Source organism: Delphinapterus leucas, chromosome 1 (genome assembly GCF_059928025.1).
Source record: "Delphinapterus leucas isolate spDelLeu-1000000601 "Yukka" chromosome 1, BTC_Dleu_Yukka2, whole genome shotgun sequence".
NCBI lineage: Eukaryota > Metazoa > Chordata > Mammalia > Artiodactyla > Monodontidae > Delphinapterus > Delphinapterus leucas.
The window spans coordinates 165188160-165208657 of NC_143129.1; the positions used below are offsets into that span (position 1 = coordinate 165188160).

The 20498-nt window shown below is 41.4% G+C and overlaps 1 protein-coding gene across 2 annotated transcripts in view; it reads right to left on the bottom strand.

Annotated features, from left to right (window-relative positions):
* KHDRBS1 (KH RNA binding domain containing, signal transduction associated 1) overlaps positions 1-20498 on the bottom strand; it is a 39120-nt gene that overhangs the window by 4407 nt on the left and 14215 nt on the right. Inside the window, exons 4-10 of one of the 2 annotated variants that reach the window (XR_002644729.3) lie at positions 19700-19846; positions 16921-17054; positions 15931-16132; positions 15394-15461; positions 14539-14597; positions 12069-12261; positions 9398-9457 (exon numbers count right to left, since the gene is read on the bottom strand). Coding sequence is in view for 1 of the 2 variants with exons in the window: in XM_022575072.2 (XP_022430780.1) it covers positions 12164-12261; positions 14539-14597; positions 15394-15461; positions 15931-16132; positions 16921-17054; positions 19700-19846 (708 nt within the window). In the remaining variant the exon portion in view is untranslated. Of the gene's footprint in view, positions 1-9397; positions 9458-10915; positions 12262-14538; positions 14598-15393; positions 15462-15930; positions 16133-16920; positions 17055-19699; positions 19847-20498 lie in introns of those variants that run through there. The other variant, XM_022575072.2, reaches the window with a different exon arrangement.

Below are 20498 nucleotides of genomic sequence, written 5' to 3' on the forward strand. Positions count from 1 at the left end.
GGGCCTTTAACTATACAAGCTTTGGGGCCTCCAGCTATAAAAAGGGGAAAATAATCTCTGCTCTCTCAGAGATGTGAAAAAGATAATGATTAACAAAGAGCTTTAAATCTTTTGGAAGAAAGGGAATGGGGAACAGGAATCTTCTCGTAGCTATTATTAGTACCTCAATCCTAGGCTCCGGGGTCCACCTCTTCTGGCCTTATGAGGGGTTCTTCCTAGCCCCCAATTCTCGGCGTTATCCACAGGAGAGACACATCCTAAGCCTGGGGCACAGGTCAGAGCCCTAATCTTATGCCAAAGCCTGTAGCTGTGCTCTTCATCTTAAAAAAAAAAATGCCCCAGTTTTTCAAGCCAATAACTTGGGGGCCCTCACTGGTACGTCCCTATTCTCCCACATCTAATCAATCATTCTATCTCTGAAGTTCTTGAATCCATTCATTTCTCCAGTGTAGGTTTTCTCATTCATGTCTTTCCTCATAGGTCCCCATAACCCATTCTCCACTCAGCAGCAAGTGAAGTTTAAAAAGCAGAAATCTAATCGTGTCACCCCTCACTACTGGAATTCAGTGGTCTTCAGTGATGACCATAGCATAAGGCCCAGATTTCCACCTCACCTTGAACCTGCCTCAGTCCTACACTTTGCCTAGAATGTGTTTTCATGCCCTTTCCCCAAACCATCTCCCAAACTCTCTGCTTAGTTAACTCTGCCTTTAGATGTCAGCTTAAACATCATTTCTTCAAGGAAAACCCCAGAGCTAGGTTAGCTCCTGTTGTATACCCTCATAGCACCCGTTCCTTTCTTTCACAGCATATATCATAACTGAGATGATTTATGCTATTTATGAGATTAATATGTTTAGTGTCTGTGTCCCCAAATACACTATAAGCTCCACAAGGTCAGGGACCAATTTTACCTTGTTCACTTGCCACTGACTCTCCATTGCCTAGCACATAGTAGGTGTTCCAATTTATAATAATGAATGTATTTTTAAAAAAAAGAACGAAAGGAGTCATTCATACTGATCTCTGGAGAGAAGCTTATGAAGAATCATATCAGAGCACAAGGTATTTCTATTTCTCAAAGGCAGATGCAGAACTTGTTTCCTACATTCCAACCCTGGAGAGCCTGAGAGATGGGGAGCACCCCATTTTATACCTAAAGCTGGGCCATAAGTAGGAAGCACGAAGGCTGCAGGAGCCAGAGGAAAGCAGAGAAAAATTAGCTCTGTATCTAAACCCAAACTCTTCCATCTCAAATTCCTTATGTGCCTGGTGAAGAGACTGGCTATCCTGAGGTGGGCCAAGGTAGGCTCCCAAGGTTGACAAGAGAATAGCTAATCCAGGCATCTTAATGCAGTATTAAGAACGTAAACAGTCCCCAATTTTCCAGCAATGTGTTCTACTTTGGTAATTAATCTGGGCTGACAGCCTGGCTGTACCTCACACTCTGCCTGGAAACATGTCAAACGCGCTGTCTTTCTTCAGGAGTCCCCACAACCTCTCCCAATCTGACCTGGAAATGACAAGGCCTCCTTGAAGTAAAAAGTTCCCTGGTCTAGTGGGGGGAAGCACTGTGACAGCTTGTGTACCTGTCTGAGAACTCCTACCTGCCCACTGCTGCCTGAGATGCAGCCAAAGACAACCAGCACAGCTTAGGCTAGGAGGGAGAAGTACACCTACTGCTGAGAAGCTGCTGGATTTGTAGTCAAGGAATGTCAAGAAGCTAACCTCCAGCAGCACGGTTATGAAATTCAAATCCCTTTCAGATACAAGGCTCCCTCCTTTTAGAAGAGAGAGCTAGTGTTCTCTGGAAGAGAACACATCCTCAGCCCCAGAGCCATAACAGGCTATTGAGCAGAAGACCTCCAGCCTGGGGGTTAGAAAATTGATTTTTAGAGGTCAGTGAGCATATCTGCTCATTACCTCAAACAAGAGGGTTTGGTCTACTGCTTGAATGCAGCCTCATTGGGAGCCCAGGGGAGCTATCAGGCCACAATAGGACTAGGGTGCAGTGCCCACCATAGGTCTTTGCTCCCAGGGAACAAAAGACTGTGCAGTTAGGCAGTGCACTGTGCTTCCTCCCCTTGCCCCCAGCAGCTGCTGTCTCAGACAACTGTATGCAGCCTGTCTGCTCAAGGCTGTTAAACATTCGTCAGATGCTTGCTAGCTTTAAACATGCAACGGCAATTAATCCAGAGAGCAGGAGGTACACGAGGGTCCAGAGAGAGAGAAAAAGGGAGGGCAAAGAAGGATCCACTTCTTTTAACTTCAGGAATCTGGAAACCAAGCTAGGGGCACCACACATCCTGTATATCAAAGCCCGGAACTACTTTCAGTGTAAGCTGATCTTCTGGTGGCCGCTGTAGGTACAGAGGAAAGACCAGGAGGCAGCTAAGTACTGGCAGAAAGACTAGGGTCTGAACTCTAGTTCTTGGACCCTGTGGTCATCCTAACCTGTGCATGTCAGTTTCCCAGCATAATCCTCACTTCACGGAGTTGTGAGAAGTACATGGGATGCTGCAATATGATACTCCCCGGAGAGTTAGCACAGAATTAAGAGCTTAAAATGGAGGCAGAGGCTTCATTCATTTAAGACTTAAAAGTGGTGAAGCAAAGCCTTGCTTAGTAATTCCTTAAGAGGGAAGTTTCCATCAGTGGAGACTCACAGAGTTTTGGTCTCTAATTCACAGGGTGGGTGAAAGGGATAGGATACAGGATGATGCCCTCAAGATATGGTGAAGGCCTAACACCCCACCCTCAAAGAGCCCAAATATCTAAGAGGAGAGAAGGTTATTCTTTCTGAAAAAGGTAAGAACCATATGGCTTTTAGGTAAGAGGGAGCAGAAGTCAGGCATGGGGAGGGGAGAACACCTCCTTTGCTCTCCCACAAAGGAGTGGTGCACTTTATGGAAGATGATTCCCTTCTGCTTCCCTTACTTCCCCAACTCACCAGCACAAGGGCAAACACGAGTGTGTTCAAGTCACTCCCCTACTTAAGGCCTTAAAATAGCTCCCTAAACTTTAGAATAGTGTCCAAATCCCTTGACTAAAATTTAGCTTTTCAAAATTGGCAGTAACTTACTCTCCTAGCCTCTGTTTATAGCTAACATGTACTGACTGGGTGCTTATTACATGTCATGTTGAATGTTTTACATGCATTAATTCACCCAATCTTCACAACGATGTTATAAAATAAATGATATTATCCTCCCATTTTATAAATGATGAAACTGAGACTTGGAGGGGATAACCCATCTAAGGTTCCAAAGCTAGTTACACTATGTAAAAATGTGTTAAACTGTGTAAAAGTGGGATAATAATAGCTACTTTACAGGTGGAGCAGACAGTGCATGGTACACAGTAAAGAATGTTAGAATTGACAAAAATGCAATAATAGCTAAGTAACCTTTATTCAGATTTTAACATTTCTGAAATCAGGACGCATCTTACACTTATATGAAAACAAACCACTGTGTCAGTTTAACTGGCAGTATTTTTTATTTCTTCGCAGTATTTAATGATGCATCTTATAATACATGGCCTCAGTGTCAATGAAATATGGTGTTCATCTTATAGAAGCAGCATGCTTTCAGCATAAAGAATGGGCTTTGGTATACAAAAATGCTGATGTGGACCTCCTCCACAACTTGCAATGCAACTGTGGTAATTTACTTCACCTCTCCTAGTAACAGCTGCCTCATTTACAAAAACAGAGACACAGTAGACATGCAAATTAAATTTTCTTCTCCCTTAGCCAGGCAAAGCTGCCTATTTTCTCTACATCACTTTCTCCTTTTAAAAAAATGGGGTCAAGACCAATTAATGGGAATAGACAGAAAAGTAATAAAATGAGGGAAAATTAAAATGACTACTTAATAGTAACTCTGCCAGCTAACAGCAGCCTGTATAGGCTCACACAAAGCACGAGAACATAGCAAGAAAAACGGAGCCCACGTGCTGCCTTATGCATTCTAACTCAAATGATCTTTGGGTGACATACAGCCGCAGAGGTTTGAGGCCAGGGAGGGATTATTTAAGCTTCGAATATCTGAGCAAAATATCCACCATCACTACCTTTATCCCCCTAGTTCACTTGGTTCGGGAGCACTCTGCATACGTATAGGCAAGAAGCCTTATGGGTCCTAACTCTCAGGCTGCTGTTCCTGAAGAAAACACAGTCTGAGTCTGCTTCATCCTTGGTGGCCAGAAAGCCCTAGCAGCTGCTGATGCATCTTCACCTACACTCCTAGCCTGGGACAGGAGGGGGAAGTGGTGGGAGAGAAAGCAAGAGTGGACAAACCCTAAGGCTACCTGAATACTGTCATATCCCTAGGTAAGGAAGGGTGGGGAGAGTTCCCTTAGCAGCAAGTGTCATCTATAAGAGTACCCTGGAAACCCTGGAGGGAGATGGGGGGAGGAGCAAGGGAGGCTGATGGTGGGGGAAGGGCATGTAGGGCCTCAGCCTTTGAGCCTCTGGAGAACTACATACGGCCAGGCATAGCAGCTAGAACAGCCTCATTTCCACTTTAGCAGCCTGCAGTATTACAGACATGATTTGGGGTCACCCATACCTGGGATCAAATCCCAGCCCCACCACTTGCTAGCTCTTGATGATGCCAAAATAGTCCAGTCAGCTATTATTTATTATTGAGTAGCTACTATATGCCAAAAATTGTATTAATCACTTTAAGTAATACCTACTTCAAAGGGGAATAGATCTATACCTCTATAGTCAATTGATTTCCAGCCAGGATGCCAAGATCATTCAATGGGGAAAGAACAGTCTTTTTCAATAAACGGTGCTGAGACAACTGGATATCCACATGCAAACGGATATGAACCCCCCCACCTCATTCCATATACAAAAATTAACGCAAAATGCGGGCTTCCCTGGTGGCGCAGTGGTTGAGAGTCCGCCTGCTGATGCAGGGGACACGGGTTCGTGCCCCGGTCTGGGAGGATCCCACATGCCGCGGAGCGGCTGGGCCCGTGAGCCATGGCCACTGAGCCTGCACGTCCAGCGTCTGTGCTCCGTAACGGGAGAGGCCACAACAGTGAGAGGCCCGCATACCGCAAAAAAAAAAAAATAAATAAAATAAAAAAATTTAAAAAATTAACGCAAAATGGATCATAGGTCTAAATGTAAGAATTAAAACTATAAAACTCTTGGAAGGAAAAAGGTATAAAATTTCAGGACCATGAATGAGACAATGGCTTCTTACCTATGACATCAAAAGCACAAGCAATGAAAGAAAATAACAGATAAATTGGACTTCATCAAAATGAAAAACTTCTGTGTTTCAAAGAAAATAAAAAGAGAACTCACAGAATAGGAGAAAATACTTGCAAATCTCATATATGATAAGAGTCCATCATCCAACTATATAATGAACTTACAATTCAATAATAAAAAGACAAATCGTCCAATTTAAAAATTGACAGAAGATTTAAATAAACATTTCTCTAAAGAAGATAAACAAAATGGTGGATAAGTACATGAAAAGATGCTCAATGACATTATTCATTAGGGAAATGCAAATCAAAACCACAATGAGATACCAATTCACACCCAGCAGGATAGCTGTAACAAACAAAAAGAAAATAGCAAGTGTTGGTAAGGATGTGGAGAAATTAGAAACCTCATACATTGCTGGTAGGAATGGTGTAGTCTCTGTAAAAACAGATGGGCAGTTCCTCAAAAAGTTAAACAAAGAGTTACCATATGACCTAGCAATTCCTCTCCTAGGTATACATCCAAGAAATTGAAAACATGTCTACACAAAAACCTGTACATGAATGTTCATAGAAGAATTATTCATATTAGCCAAAAAGTGGTAAATGGATAAATAAAATGTGGTATATGCATATAATGAAATAGTATTTGACAATAAAAGGAAGTGCTGACAACATGCTACAACACGTATGAGGCTTGAAAACATTATGCTAAGTGAAAGAAGCCAGTCATTAAAGATTATATGTTGTATAATTCCACTTTATGAAGTGTCCAGAATAGACAAGGTGATAGAGACAGAACATGGATTAATGGTTGCTTAGAGCTAGAAAGGATAAGCTGATTGTGGGGAAATGGCTTAATGGGCACAGGATTTCTTTTCTGGGGTGAGAAAGACGTTCTAAAATTGATTGTGTTGATGATTGTACAACTCTTGTATATACTAAAAACCCCCGAATTGTACACTTTAAATGAGTGAATAGTTTGGTATATGAATTATATCTCAATAATCCTAATATGCCTTTTAATCTGTATTAATAGAAGCTAACCAGCGGCTGCAACTGGCAGGTGATGGGCAGAATTTGGCTTGCAGCATATGTTTTACAGGGACTGACACAAATCTAAGCAAACATTAAACAACTGGCAGTATATAAAATCCAAATTTCTAGTTTTTCTTGAAAATCAGATCTAGCAAGTCTAACAAATAACTTTTAGAGCTGGGAAAGAAACATGAGTGAAAATGATCTTCAGGGACTTCCCTGGTGGCGCAGTGGTTAAGAATCCGCCTGCTGATGCAGGGGACACGGGTTTGAGCCCTGGTCCGGGAAGATCCCACATGCTGTGGAGCAACTAAGCCTGTGCACCACAACTACTGAGCCTGCACTCTAGAGCTCGTGAGCCACAACTACTGAGCCCTTGTGCCACAACTACTTAAGCCCGAGCGCCTAGAGCCTGTGCTCCACAAGAGAAGCCACCGCAGTGAGAAGCCCACGCACCGCAACGAAGAGTAGCCCCCTCTGGCCGCAACTAGAGAAAGCCCGCACGCAGCAACAAAGACCCAATGCAGCCAAAAATCAAAAAAAAAAAAAAAAAAAGATCTTCAAATACATGATAGGAATCCCTTCAGAAGTCCAAAATAGAATCAGTATAAGCTACTAGAGTGACATTCAAAATGAGGGAAAACTTCTAATACTTGGAGCTGTCTTAAATGAAATGGGCTGCTTTGGGAAGTAATATTGTTTCCTATCACTATATGAAGTACTGATGTGTACTATAACATGCATGAACCTTGAAAACATTATGCAAAGTCAAAGAAACCAATCACAAAAGGTGCATATGATTCCATTTATATGAAATGTCCAGAATAGGGAAATCCATAGAAACAGAAAGTAGCTTAGTGAGAGAGAGGGGAATTGGGAGTGACTACTAACACGTATGAGATTCTTTTGGGGTAATGGAAATTTTCTGGAATTAAATAGTGATAATGCTCAAACAGCACTGTGAATATGCTAATAACCACTGAACTGTGCATTTTAAAATGATTACAATGGTAAATTTTATGTTATGTGAATTTTATCTCAATTAAAAAAGAAAAAGGTAGAGAGGACCAAATGAGATAGTTTTTATTAACTGCTTAGGATATTATGATGCACATAGTGATACATGTTAGCTATTATTATCAACTCCATTTAATGATAAAGAAATAAGACACAGACCTGCTATATAAAAAAAATAATAATAACTAAAATAAAATTCAAATCATAAAAAGAAATGACACAGGGAATTCCCTGGTGGTCCAGTGGTTGGGACTCGGTGCTTTCACAGCCATGGCCCAGGTTCAATCCCTGGTCGGGGAGCTAGGATCCTGCAAGTCGTGTGACACAGCGGGAAAAAAAAAAAGATGTTCATTATGCTTAAAAAAAAAAAAAAAAGGAAAGAAAGAAATGAGACAGGGGGTAAGGGTTTTTTTCTGGTTGTTAAAACAAAGACAAGGGCTATGATGAGGCACAGCCAGGACAGGTCCCCAGTCTTCCCTGGCTCTAAAACTTATAGATGTAATAAAGTTCACAGGTAGTGACAGAAAACACTGGGACCGAAACTGCACACCCAGAATAGGCAGACCACTGGCAGGCCTGGGTCTGCCAACAATGGAACTTGCCTTTCCAAGCACAAATTACAGGCCAAATGAAGAAAGACGTTTCCCCAAAATTCTGCTCTTCAGACTACCTTAGGAAGAGTTGAGACTAAATTCTCTGCATTCAGGGACTTTCCCCTAAAATTTTCTAACCATTCATGTGACCAGTACCAAACTTAGGACTTCTGGATGCACAGAACCATGCTCAGTACACATGGCCCTCCTTAAAGCCTCCGTATCGCAGAGGCTCCTGGCTGAGAGGTGGGTTTGGAAGAAATGATCTCCAAGAAGGCAAATTTCACTGTCAAAGGACACAGTATCTTTGGCCTCCCTAGTTGGATCCTTTCTCCTCAGTGCCCTCATAACCCTAACAACTTACTCAGGGGCAGAGAAAAAATCAATAGGAAGGCTCACTCAGTTGTCAGAGCCCCCAACTACCCAACCAGGGAGTTAAAATTTTTTAGGGAAAGAAGACTAATATTTACTATGTATAGGGCACGGAATTGGTTGGCCTTATATATATTTGAACTCCTTCAGTTTGCCAACCACTGTGAAGTGTACATTATCACTGTTTTCCTTCTCAGATGTGGAAATAAGTGATGTTTTAGGTCACCAAACAAAAGATAGCTCATAGATTCAACTCCAGGTTTCTCAGGTTCCATGTCCTTTCTACTACACCACAATGTCTCTAACCAGGGGTCTCTTCTGCGTGAGAAATACCCCTTCCTTAGATTAAAAGTGGTATAGTATGAGAGGTAAGATGTTAGGTTCTGGCAACACATAAACTTGGGCTTGATTACCACCCACACTAATTATGTAATCCTGGGAAGTCACTTACCCTCATTAAGTCTTAGTTACTTCTGTAAAATACGGTTATTACTGAATAACTGTCGTTTGGTTGCTCAGTATCTATTTCTTTCCTAATCACATCCTGACTTCCTTTTGAGGAATTATTTTCTTACTGCATACTGGTAAAGTACGGGCATGTGACTCAAGCTAATCCAGTCTGACACTTTGCCTCTCTAGAACTTGAACCTTGAAACTAAACATGGCTAAGAGTGTACTTATTCCAGCAATAGTGTCCAAGGAGCTAATCCCAGCTTTAGAACCACTCCTGTGGTCTACCACTGCTGTCCCAGTTCGCTGTAGCCACTCTGGTTCCCAAGCAAGATTTTCTAGCCTTCATGTTAAATCTGCGGACCCCTAATATCCTTCCAATAAATTCCCTTTCATTTACATGAGCCAGTCACTTTGTTGCTTATAACCAATGAACTCCAAATGAAACACCACCTTGTCAGGTTATTGACAAAATAGAGTGGGAGTCAAAAGATGTAAGCTGACAGTCTGGTCATTACAAGTAAATTCAATATGGACTGTAAACCAACGTAAAAGCATGGTCAGGTTGTAAATATGGTACAAAGTACATACAAGCAAGATTTGCCCATTGATTACCTCCCAGGCTACCACCTGGCAAAACTGTTTTAGTTACGATAAAAGTCCAATATCCTTAATAGAAAGCCACCTTAACATACCTGACATGGGTCTTCACTACCCATTCTACTCCAAGAAATGCCTCAGGAGTTTTCAATCACCTGAAAATGGAGAAGTAAGAGATAAGTCTTTTAAAGAGGAAGTTCTAAAGACATACAAAATAAAAGATAGAGATCCTGCATGCAGTTTACACATTACAGGAGAGAAACATGCAACTTTAAAGAAATTTTAACTAACATTTCATTGTGAATATCAATACGGGGACCTATAGGGGCTCACATCCTTGTACATTTTAAAATAGCTGAGCAGAAAGCTTTACTTTGGGGAGCAGCAGGTCTAAACTACAGTCATTGAAATTTTACAATGTGTCATTTAAGATGTCAGACTTTGTGCCCAGGTTACATTACAGTTCACTTGTGATGGGCAGGATTATTAAGAGTTATGGCTAATTTATGCGGCAGCATATGGTTTTTCTTTTTACAGCTATTTTTATTAAACAAGTTTTGCAAAGTTTTAACATTAAAATTAACAGCTAAAGAATTGTTTATGCAAGTTGCTGTCACAGTTTATGTAAAAGAGAAATATGTGCTATTAAAATCAGACATTTAGGTTACCTTTGGTTTTTTGCGATGCATGTTAGCTTTACACATCCTGATTCTCTTGCGATAATTTTCCTTTAAAAAGGGGGGTATAGAGTGATCTCTTTTCATCAAAACAAGACATAATGCCCTGAAAGCTGACTTCAAACCACGGTTGAAAATTCAGTTATTTACACTTTATCACAATCTACAAATACATTTTTTTGTTGGTGTGTTTTAAAAAGAAAAAAAATGTCCATCATGCACTGCTGCAGGCAGCTTGGCACTTCATACAAGAGGATTTTTCACCCCCGAGCAGTTTAGGTGGCTCCCTTAGGGAAGGCATGAGAACCCTGAGAATTAATGTAGAGGAGTGGAAACAGGGTCAACCAATTCCATCATTTCCTCTCTTGGTCTCTCAGGAGGGAGGTTCAGAGCCAGGCTATCATGCCACATCACATCCTGCCCCAGCCCAGTTGATTTATTAACAACATTTCTGGGATTGGAAGGGAAACCCATAAGGGCACCCAGGGTTTGCTGAATTGTCATTATCTAAAGGCAAGTGCTATCCCTCTCCAAGTTCACAGAGATTATTTGGTGTCACTCTTAGGGCCACCTACAGGCTCTACAGAAGGTGCAAACTAGGATGGCTGGCACTTTAAGTACTGAGGCCTATGTATGGAAACCAATCCAAGTTTCAACTTAGTTGGATTTTTCTCTCCAAAAATTAGAGCTTGTGATAAGGATTGGATAAAACTGCTTTCAACAACTTCCAGGGGGTGAAAAAGCTTTGGTTATTTTTAAACTAAAACTTAACAACTCATAAACTTTTTTTTGGTAAACTTAAAATAAAATACCCCCCCACCACTTTTAAGAATGTCTCCAACTTTTAACAAGCCCATTAACTTTAGAGTTAATTTAAGTTTATTTGAAAGAGAAAACTATTTTATTGTCCACCCAAAAAAATGACAATTCATCACATTTACTTTGATTAAAAAAGGACTAAACTTTATTGACAAACTGCTGCAGACATTTTGACATAAGTTTAAGCTACCTATTTAGGCAGACTTACACATGTAGCATTTAATCTTCCAAGAACAAAATGGGAGGACGGTACAAATCCAATTAGGACTTTAACTTATGTACAAAGTGGATTTTGATTCCTTTTTCATTCAGCTGCAGTGTCCCTTTTTATATCATGCTAGTGTTGAGACATACTTGACTAACTACCTTGGTAACAGTTCAATATTGACAACCGTCAACTTAAGAAAATCATCAGCTTTTGGCCCCAGTGTCCAAGTGAGCTTTTCATGGAGTGTAGAATCTCAGATGGACAAAATACTTTGCCTTTTTGAATACTGAAATGTTAATTATTAGTACTATTACTGAAAGGTTGTTCGTGACTAAAAAGCTCTGCATCAAATTCAAGTGGCCAGCCCCTCTCCCCATATCAACCTCTTCGAAACCTACTTCCCACTAAGTATCTCTCAACACTGTATGTCTGGGGCTAGATTTCAAAACCCACATAATGAAAAAGTCAGTTTTACGAACCTAATTTTGTTGTTGTTGTTTTTAAGTCAATTAACGTTAAAAATTGCATCAACTATTTAATTCATGAGGATCTTTCATATTAAAATTTAACCTTAAGATTCAACCGCCATGTGCTTTTAAAGGAAACGTTTTTAGAGACGTCTGAGCTCACTTTTACATGGTGGCACCTACTGCCGTTAACGTTTGTGATTTTAAATCTTAAACAGCCCTGAATTTTGAAATGTAGCCTAGTTTGGGATTCTGCAACTACAACTTTACGGGATGCCTCAAGTCAAAACTAAGAGAAAGTTAACAAGCCTTAACTTCAGAACCTTTAAGCAAGCAATGTCACTTTTGAAACTAACAGGTTTGTGGTTTTTTTTTTTTTACTCAACTTCTGTTTTATTAGAAAAGGTACATTTCTGTTTATATTTAAACAACAAAGAAAAAAAGCATCTACACACTTAAAAAATTAATTCGATATTCCTAAATCTATTTTAACTCATTTTAAAATACTACATACAGAAGCCAGAATGCAGAGTTAAGAATGGAGTAAGGTGGGGGAGAAGAAGGGGACCACGAAGAAAAACACTTAGACAATTACTTGTCTGTTGTGGGTAAAGCAACAGGAATCCTGGGAGATACAAGAAATCAGTAACAACTTTGCTCATAACTGATATTTTCCCCTCATGTTTGTTTTTAATAACGTCCATATGGGTGCTCTCTGTATGCTCCCTTCACCGGCCTAGCTGGAGGGGCCTTCAGCGACGGCCTGGTCCCATTCCAGTCATCTTGGCCTGTGGGGAAAAAGCAAGAACAGTTTATAACCCATGTGCCAATGGCATTTCCAGATGGGCAGGCGTAGGTCACCTGGTCACCAAAAACACTGCTTTGCTTCCAATGTCTTGCCACCTCCTGGGTGGTCCTTACTTTTTTACTCTGCTTGGCCCTCCTGAGCAGCTTAGGCAATTTTCCAACTGTAGGACAGTTTTGAGTGGACAGACAGAGGAAACAGTTCAGGAAGAACTTGGAGTGATGTCCAGGAAAGAAGATGTCCATAGGCAACATAATCTATACTCCAGCCCCCAAACCTGAATAAACCTAAAACCTTGCTTGGGACAATGAGGAAATCGACCTCAGTGGATCTGCAATGCTCTTTCCTGTTTCCAAAGCAATTTGGCACAGAGCCTCAGGTAAGGTGACAATTTCTGGAAGTCTTTCAGATTGGAAGCAGCAGGTAGCTCCCTTCCTATGCAACAGCAAGTCTGATTTCCCCATGGAGAAATGTCCTCTGGCTCCCTGGGAAGAGCAAGCAATGGCCACGTTTCAAGAGCCCTCCACCAGCAGAGCTGGTTCACTGTTCTGGCAGTGGGAAGTACAATCAAATGTGTTAACAGCACTCATTAGGAGAATTCATTATCTCCTTTTTTGTGCCAATAGTCCAGAGAAGCCAGACAACATGACTGACATCCTCAAATGGTTTTCCTTTGTGACAGGGAAAAGCCTATAGGAGAGATGATCACTTACTAGAGCTGATATCTTATGAACATGAGTTGTGTTTATAAGCTTATTCTTCCCACTCACCCCCAGATGTTACTCAGGCCTGTTATTTCTCTAGCTCCTTGCATTCACAAACATCTGCTTCCATCAATATAGGTCTAAAACTCCTTTATGGATGTTGCACAAAGCCCTATGCTATCTAAGCCTGTTTATACCTCTAGTAAAATAGATATGTCCATCACTTTCCAAGTGGCTTCTGGGTACCAACAAGACAGTTTATTTTTCTAACTCTGCTTATAAAGGCAGAAATCAGAACAGATTAACGGTGGCAACATCATACCAGGAGAACAAGGAGCAGCCTGCCTATTTCAGTGCCGTCTTTTCTCCAGCAAAACAGAAATGTAATTTAGTCAAACACATACAGAGGCCCCATTGTGCTGCTTCACCGATGAAGGGAAATACCCTGGAGCAATCATACCACCCTTCTAAATAGTGGCATACGAGCAGAGAGCAGTGCAGTGTTACGGATGGCAACTGTCCAGTACCATTTAGCTAGAACTGGTAAAAACTGTTTCTCTGGGCAAGCAGCTGACTGGTTCCTACATACTGTGCTGAGCAGTTGAGGAGTCTGTCTGTGGGAACCCTAAGAGGCTCCCTCTTTTCAGTTAGGGGTAAGGGAGACTGTCAGCTAGTAACTTAAACGGTCAACTGCTGACCCGCTTGCCAAAGTCTCTGGACTTCCCTTGGGTATGCCGGAAACACCTCACATTTAAAAGGCTGCTCTCTCTGCATCTACTGCCACATGGTACTCCCTCTGGGACCCATTAATACAGGGCCATAACTGGCTCTTGAGGATACTCCTGAGCAATGTGTTTTCAACCAAGCCTCAGGAAAGGCAGTTTGGTCCTGCTGCCATTCCAGCATCTATATAGCTCTCTTAGGATTATAGGACTGAACTGAGATGTCTCCAAGACAGTAAGGAGCTTGGTGCCAGTACTGCCCTGAATTGGCTTCAGCCCCCAGTTTCTAATCTAATGGACACTATTCCTGCCCCCAACCTGCTCTTGCCGTTTAGGTTTCTTTCAGCTAGCATTTCCTCTACACTGAGATTCTTCATGATGAGATCCAAAATTGTTTTTAAAAATGAGGTGGGGCAGAAGAATTGGATATGATTAAATTCTTATTATCCACTGCCGTGGCCTAGGTATCAGCAGCAAAGGCCCAGCAACATAACCCAGGCCTAGCCATCTCCCAGCCTAAAGTACAAAAAGAATCAACATCAGCTGAAAAGCCTGCTGCTCCAACCAGGCCAACCTAGACCTGAGTCCTAGTTTAGGACATCTGCTTAGCCGTCCAAGAGTAATAGCACACCTATCTCATTTCAGTAAGTCCTTCTTTCTACCGCACACCACACAATTTAAGAGCAGGACTCCTATTGCCACATCTATCAACATATTGGCCTTCTATTAGAGGTTTCTCCTTAGATGCATGACTGACCCCCAATAATCCAGTCACCAGCATTCTCCAGGGCACTTACTTGCACATTTTGTCCCAACACAGAAATAAATACATACCATATGCTTCATAAGAATCTTGAACCTCCCCATGTCCATAGTCATAATATTCTGAGTCCCTGAAAGCCAAAGACAGAGTGTTAGAGCTATGTAGTAACCATGTTTCAGTTTTACCTTTCTCCCCAATACTTCCATATTTCAGTCATTTTTTTGTGGGTATAAAAAAAAAAGATGCTCATTTTACCCCATCTCCAAACCACAAAATATTTCCAAAGCATGTACACACTAGGTACTCATTTAAAAACTGTGACAACCATAGCAAAGAAAAACGAATAGCAACAATTTAAAGTGAAAAAGCTCAATCCAAAAGCTCAATCTTAACCACAGTGTACATACACATGTATTCACAGGGCTAACTGGAAGAGATTAAAGAAACATGAAAAGAACTGTTCTGTCCTCATTGTAGAATTATGAGACCTTTTCAATCACAGTTAAGATATATATATACACATACACTAAAAATGTTTTTTAAAAAAAGAGCAGAAAAGAACCTGACTTACAACAGTGGGATTCTAGTATCCTTTTAAACTTTTATGCAACTTTAATGTGGCTGTGACATTTTTTAATAATAAATCAAAATAATTTTAAGGCCTCTTCCCTTTGTTTCCATGTAGTCACAGCTCAGGAATTTTTCATCTGCTAACCCCAGATTCTACACTATAATTTAAAATTCACAGTTATCCAAATTTGCAGATCCAAGTGTGTGCCTTATAGACGTCAAAAGCAGACGAGACACCCTCAAGAGAGGTGAGCCACCCTGCTCCTTAGATTTGTGCTGCCTAAATCTCTCAGTTCCTCCAACTCCCTCTTATCCATCCCGAGGACATGAAACAGCACTTCTACTGCCTGACTCACCCTTGGCTTTGGCTGTAATAGCCTTCGTAGCCTTCATAACTCTGTTCTGCATATGTATCATCATATCCCTAGAACAAATAAAATGAAATAGAAAGTCAGAATCACGGAAAGGAGGTAAGGTAATTATATCCCATGGGAGTATGGCGGGCTTCTGGATTAAGAGAACATGGAATTTCCCTCCAAAATGTTAACACCTGTTGTGGAATAGTCAAGAAAAGAAAGGACTAAAGAAAAAAAAAAGAAACCATGTTTCTTTTGAACTTCAACATCATCAGCAGTAGTAGCGTTGAGTTCCTTTAGTAACACACTAAACATCAAGGGACAACTTATTTCCTGTTTAATCTACATACATACAGTAAACCATGCTTAAAAATGGAAAACTCTTCTCATAGTTTAACATTCACTGCAAGAGAAGAGGGCAGATTCCAAATCTTACAGGCAGTCCCTGCCACCTACATCAAGGGCCAAGGCCCTGTCATTCAACTTCCTTTGGCAACCTGTTAGGTATTAGGAAATGGCACTGTCCGAATGTCTTACATATTCTTCATAAGTTTCTGGTGCAGGTGGTGGAGGCAAAGGTATTCTCTGGATGCCTGCTGTCCGTGCTCTTGGTGCTGGAGCACCTCTCACAGTAGGTGGGGGTGGCACTCCTCGAGTCACAGTGGCACCTCTGGTGATGGCTCCTCTCACTGGTGTACCACGCACTAAAGCCCCCCGAGGTGGTCCAACACCTCGGCCCCTGCAAAAAAGAAAGTTTATTTTAAATGGAGATTTTTATAAATAGGCTACTTTCATGTTCAGATTTGTTTGCAAATTCTGGAGCTAGATAGATTTTACAATGCCTTAAATAGACTATTATCAAAACACAGAGGAATGGGGAGTTCCCTGGTGGTCCAGTGGTTAGTACTTGGCGATTTCAATGCCGTGGCAAGGGTTCAATCCCTGGTCAGGGAACTAAGATCCCACAAGCCACTCAGCGCAGCCAAAACAAAACAACACAGAGGAATGTGTAGGTGGGTAAAGGACCCATACTGTAAGGCTCCCCAGGTCCCATGGTGGACCTGTTAACGTCTCATTAGTGGAGCGTCTGCCTTGGAGAGTCTGAACAGTCCATAAAGGTCAATCAGCAAAGGTAAAATTCTAAAGTCAAAGACCATTTAAGAATGCTAAAACTGTCCAAAAGTTAAAAAAGCTTTAGCCCTGAAGTCCTAAAGCTTCAGGACTGCTGTACCTGATTATAGTCAAAGTGACGAAGATCTGGAACTCCACTCTTTTTTTTTTTTTTTGGCCATGCCATGCGGCTTGCAGGATCTCAGTTTCCCGACCAAGTATTGAACCTGGACCACAGCAGTGAAAGCGCCAAATCCTAACCACTAGACCACCAGGGAACTCCCTAGAACTCCACTCCTGATGCAACATACAAATCCTGAGACCCTTTCTAAGCTGGAGATAAGGGCACCAGTAAAACAGAGATGGTACCAGCAGTCAAATTCACATCCCATTTCTAGTTGTCTCCATTATTTATACCTGGGAACAGGTGGAGGAGGAGGTGCAGCTCCCCGGCCTCTCACCGGCACCCCACGTCCGCGAGAGGGCTCTGGTACTCCATTCAAGTAGGAGAGCTCTAGGAACTGCTCCTGGCAGATATCATCCATCATATCCTGTGGATAAAAGATAATGGGAAGGAGTGTTATTCTCTACCTTCTGCTGAGAAGTCATCTAGCCCATACGGGCGTTGGATGCTAAGAACAACTTTGAAAGCCCAGATGAAGTCTCAGGTCATTCATTCTCTGAAGTCAAATGGCACTCTACCTGTCACCTCTTTGAGGAGAGTCTTGATGGTAGACCCCTCATTATTCAGATGAAGTTCTTCACGATGTGGTCCCTGCCTAGCTCTCCAGATCACTTCCATCCTCTCTCCATGTATAACCTCCTTTCAAGCCATGCTGAACAACGTGCAGTTCAGAACATGGCATACTCTTAAACATCCACTCTTGCAAATAGTTTCCTCTTTCTAGAATAATAAAAGCCACTACCATTAATTAAGTTCTATGGCTGGGTACCATATAATAAACTTTATATAGGGTTTTCAGTTTAATCTTCAAATTAACCCTGAAATAGGCAGATCTTCCCATTTTACATTTGGGAAAACAGATTCGGGAAGTATAAAGCAATCAGTCTAAGGACACAGAGCTAGGAAGTGGCAGATTCTACATGTAAATTCAGAATTACCTGTCTCCAAAATCTAGGCTTTGAATCATCAGACTATGTTATTGCCTTTTTTTGTCCACCTGAGGGATTCTAACTCTCACAAGATTTCATCTAAAATATTACCTCACCTCTTTTGAAAAACTTTCTCTTGATGCCAACCCTTCACTCCCTCCTCTTTTCCCACAGCACTATGTAATTTTCTCTAAGCACTTACCACATCACTTTGGAATTGTTTGTATGTCTTTCTCACTAGGTTGTGAGCTCTTCAAGAGCCATTTTTGTAACTTCAGACCCAAGCATAGTATTAGGCACCTACCAGATACTTAACAAATGTTTGGGATGAACAAGGAACCTGAGGCTCAGAAAAGTGATATAATAACTTGTCCAAGATGATGCAGATAAAGCTCCCAGTCCAGTGCTCTTCCTACTGTACCAGGTTCTACGGGGAAAACGGAGGGCTCTGGTCATGGACGCAAAAACAGGCTCACTTTTTTTCTTCACAAGGGGGAAGAACTGAGCCAAATGCCATTTGCAAATCTTTTCACATATTTCCTGAAGAGAATCACTCAGTCTTAACTTCATGCATTTTTATATATTCCAGGTGTATACAGCTTTTAGAAGATTCTAGTCACCACAGAGATGCGCCCCCTCACCAACTCTTCACCTCCTCCTACCGTACACATTTCTGCTGGTTGAAATTCATATTGGAGAATCAAGGGACCAATGATGGGCCATTTGCTCATATTCCTCTAACTGCCACAGCAACACTGAGGAAACCCAGACCTCCCTGGCAGGCTTCTCTTTTGAAGATCCACTTACATGGAAGCCTTATAAGCCTAGCCCTTTTGAGAAATATGCTGAGTCTAATGATAAAGAGGAGATGGGCATTCCCCTGCAGTCCTTCAGAAAACGGATGGCTCAGGATGCTTCGACATATACCTCAAAGAGTAAAAAGCATATCCTCAAGGGAAAATTTACGAGCTCTGAGTTTTTCCTAGGATATTTTAAATTGGCTGTTGCATGTTGAACACTCTAATGATGACGAGATACTTAGAAGCAAAGCAGCTGCTGAGACATTTAAGACAGTGTTGGAATCCTTGGAGCTCAGCATTACAGGTACACACGCCCTATAAATTTTTGCTCTACCAATTCTCACATGCTGACACAGTTCCAACTCCCTCATTTTACATATACAAGAAAACCAGGAACTATATATATCACCTCCTCTTAGTGATGAAACTATGATGCTTACTCAATTCTAGCTGAATAGTACTCCAAATGCTTCTTAAGGTTCCAGATTCATACTTGGTTATTAAATATTCAACAGTAAGTAGTTTTCAGACTAACTCTGAAAACTAACAGTTCTTGCCAAATGGCAAAAATTCATCATTTTCTACTTACTCAAAGAATGAAATCTCTGACCAGGTAATAATAAGCCAGACAGGTAACCTGGTCTGTTCCAATTCTTCCAAGGCCTTAGTTACATTCTGAAAGGAGCTGTACACCAATCTGTTTAATATTATCAACAGTTAAGCCTACAATCATCATGCCTCTTTCAAATCATCTCTACTTGAGTAAACTCCTCCAGGAGAGAAAGCCCTGAATGCACTCAGGTCGGAATTCAATCCATTAACACTGGAGACTAGAGGCTTCTTGCTGTTATCATCTAGACTCTCTAGAGTCTAGAATAAAACCCCCCTAAGTGCAGGGGATTATGACCACCTTAGTCATTTTCCTATCATAACCTTCTGGTTCCACTCTAGCACCAAAATACACAATTTAGTGAAGATCCTGTTAAATCTCTGTTAACCAGATGTTAAAATGCCAGACACACTGTGGATCCAAAATATTGACAAAAGATACTAGTATACAACTAAAACCACATTAGACATGAGTGGGAGAGTGGCCTTGGGGCACAGTGGTTTGAAAACCAGATACAAATAATGGACCACCTCAGAAAAATGAACATAAATGAAGAATTTGGTATATAATTTCAGGTTATGCAGACACCCTGGATAAGAAACCCTGCCTTAGCAATAAGCACAAGATCCCAGTTTTCTCTTGCTCAAAAGATACAGGATATAGATTTCCTTACTGGTACTAGAAACTTCTTGACTTCCTCCATAGCATGGGCCATAAGAGCATAAGCCTCACACGGGGGTCCAAAAACTTCAATGAAGACATGCAGATCCATATTCAAGTGGGCATATTTGGGGTCTCCACCTTTGCGCAGCTCTTCCTCCTGCGGACAGATGCACAAAAACATCGCATCACTTGGACTAGGGAGAAAATGACACCTTTACCTCTAGGCCAAAGAGACATTGAGAAATGACCCCAACACCTAAAAAAACAGAAAAGTGTAAGAAAAAAGCAAAACAAACTCTGGAGAATAGTAATTTACACAGTCTGCTAAACCTGCAATTAGTCTGCTGCTCTTCTGTTTTAAATCACTGGTGTATTCACTGGAGCTCTTATTAGAAGGTATACAAGAGACAAACTTATTTCCAGTTTCCATTCAGACAACAGCTGTTTGCCAAGCATTCATCCATTCACTCATTTATTGCCAAGCATTTGCTTTTAAATCCCTGGTAGAGCTCTTAATCACCAGCTCTTCTTATCTGCTTATATGGTCTGGGAAGTTCTAGGGAAGGAAAGAAGTCACGACAGAGAGAAGAAAATCTCATGTAAATCTCATTAGCTAGAATAACATACCTCAGCCCTAACTGTATTCATCTAGTGGGAAATGTGAGTGGACAAAAGAGGGTCTGAGAAAACATGTTTGTCAATTAGGCTGCATAAAAGGAGGCCTGGGGCTTCCCTGGTGGCGCGGTGGTTGACAGTCCGCCTGCCGATGCAGGGGACATGGGTTCATGCCCCGGTCCGGAAAGATCCCA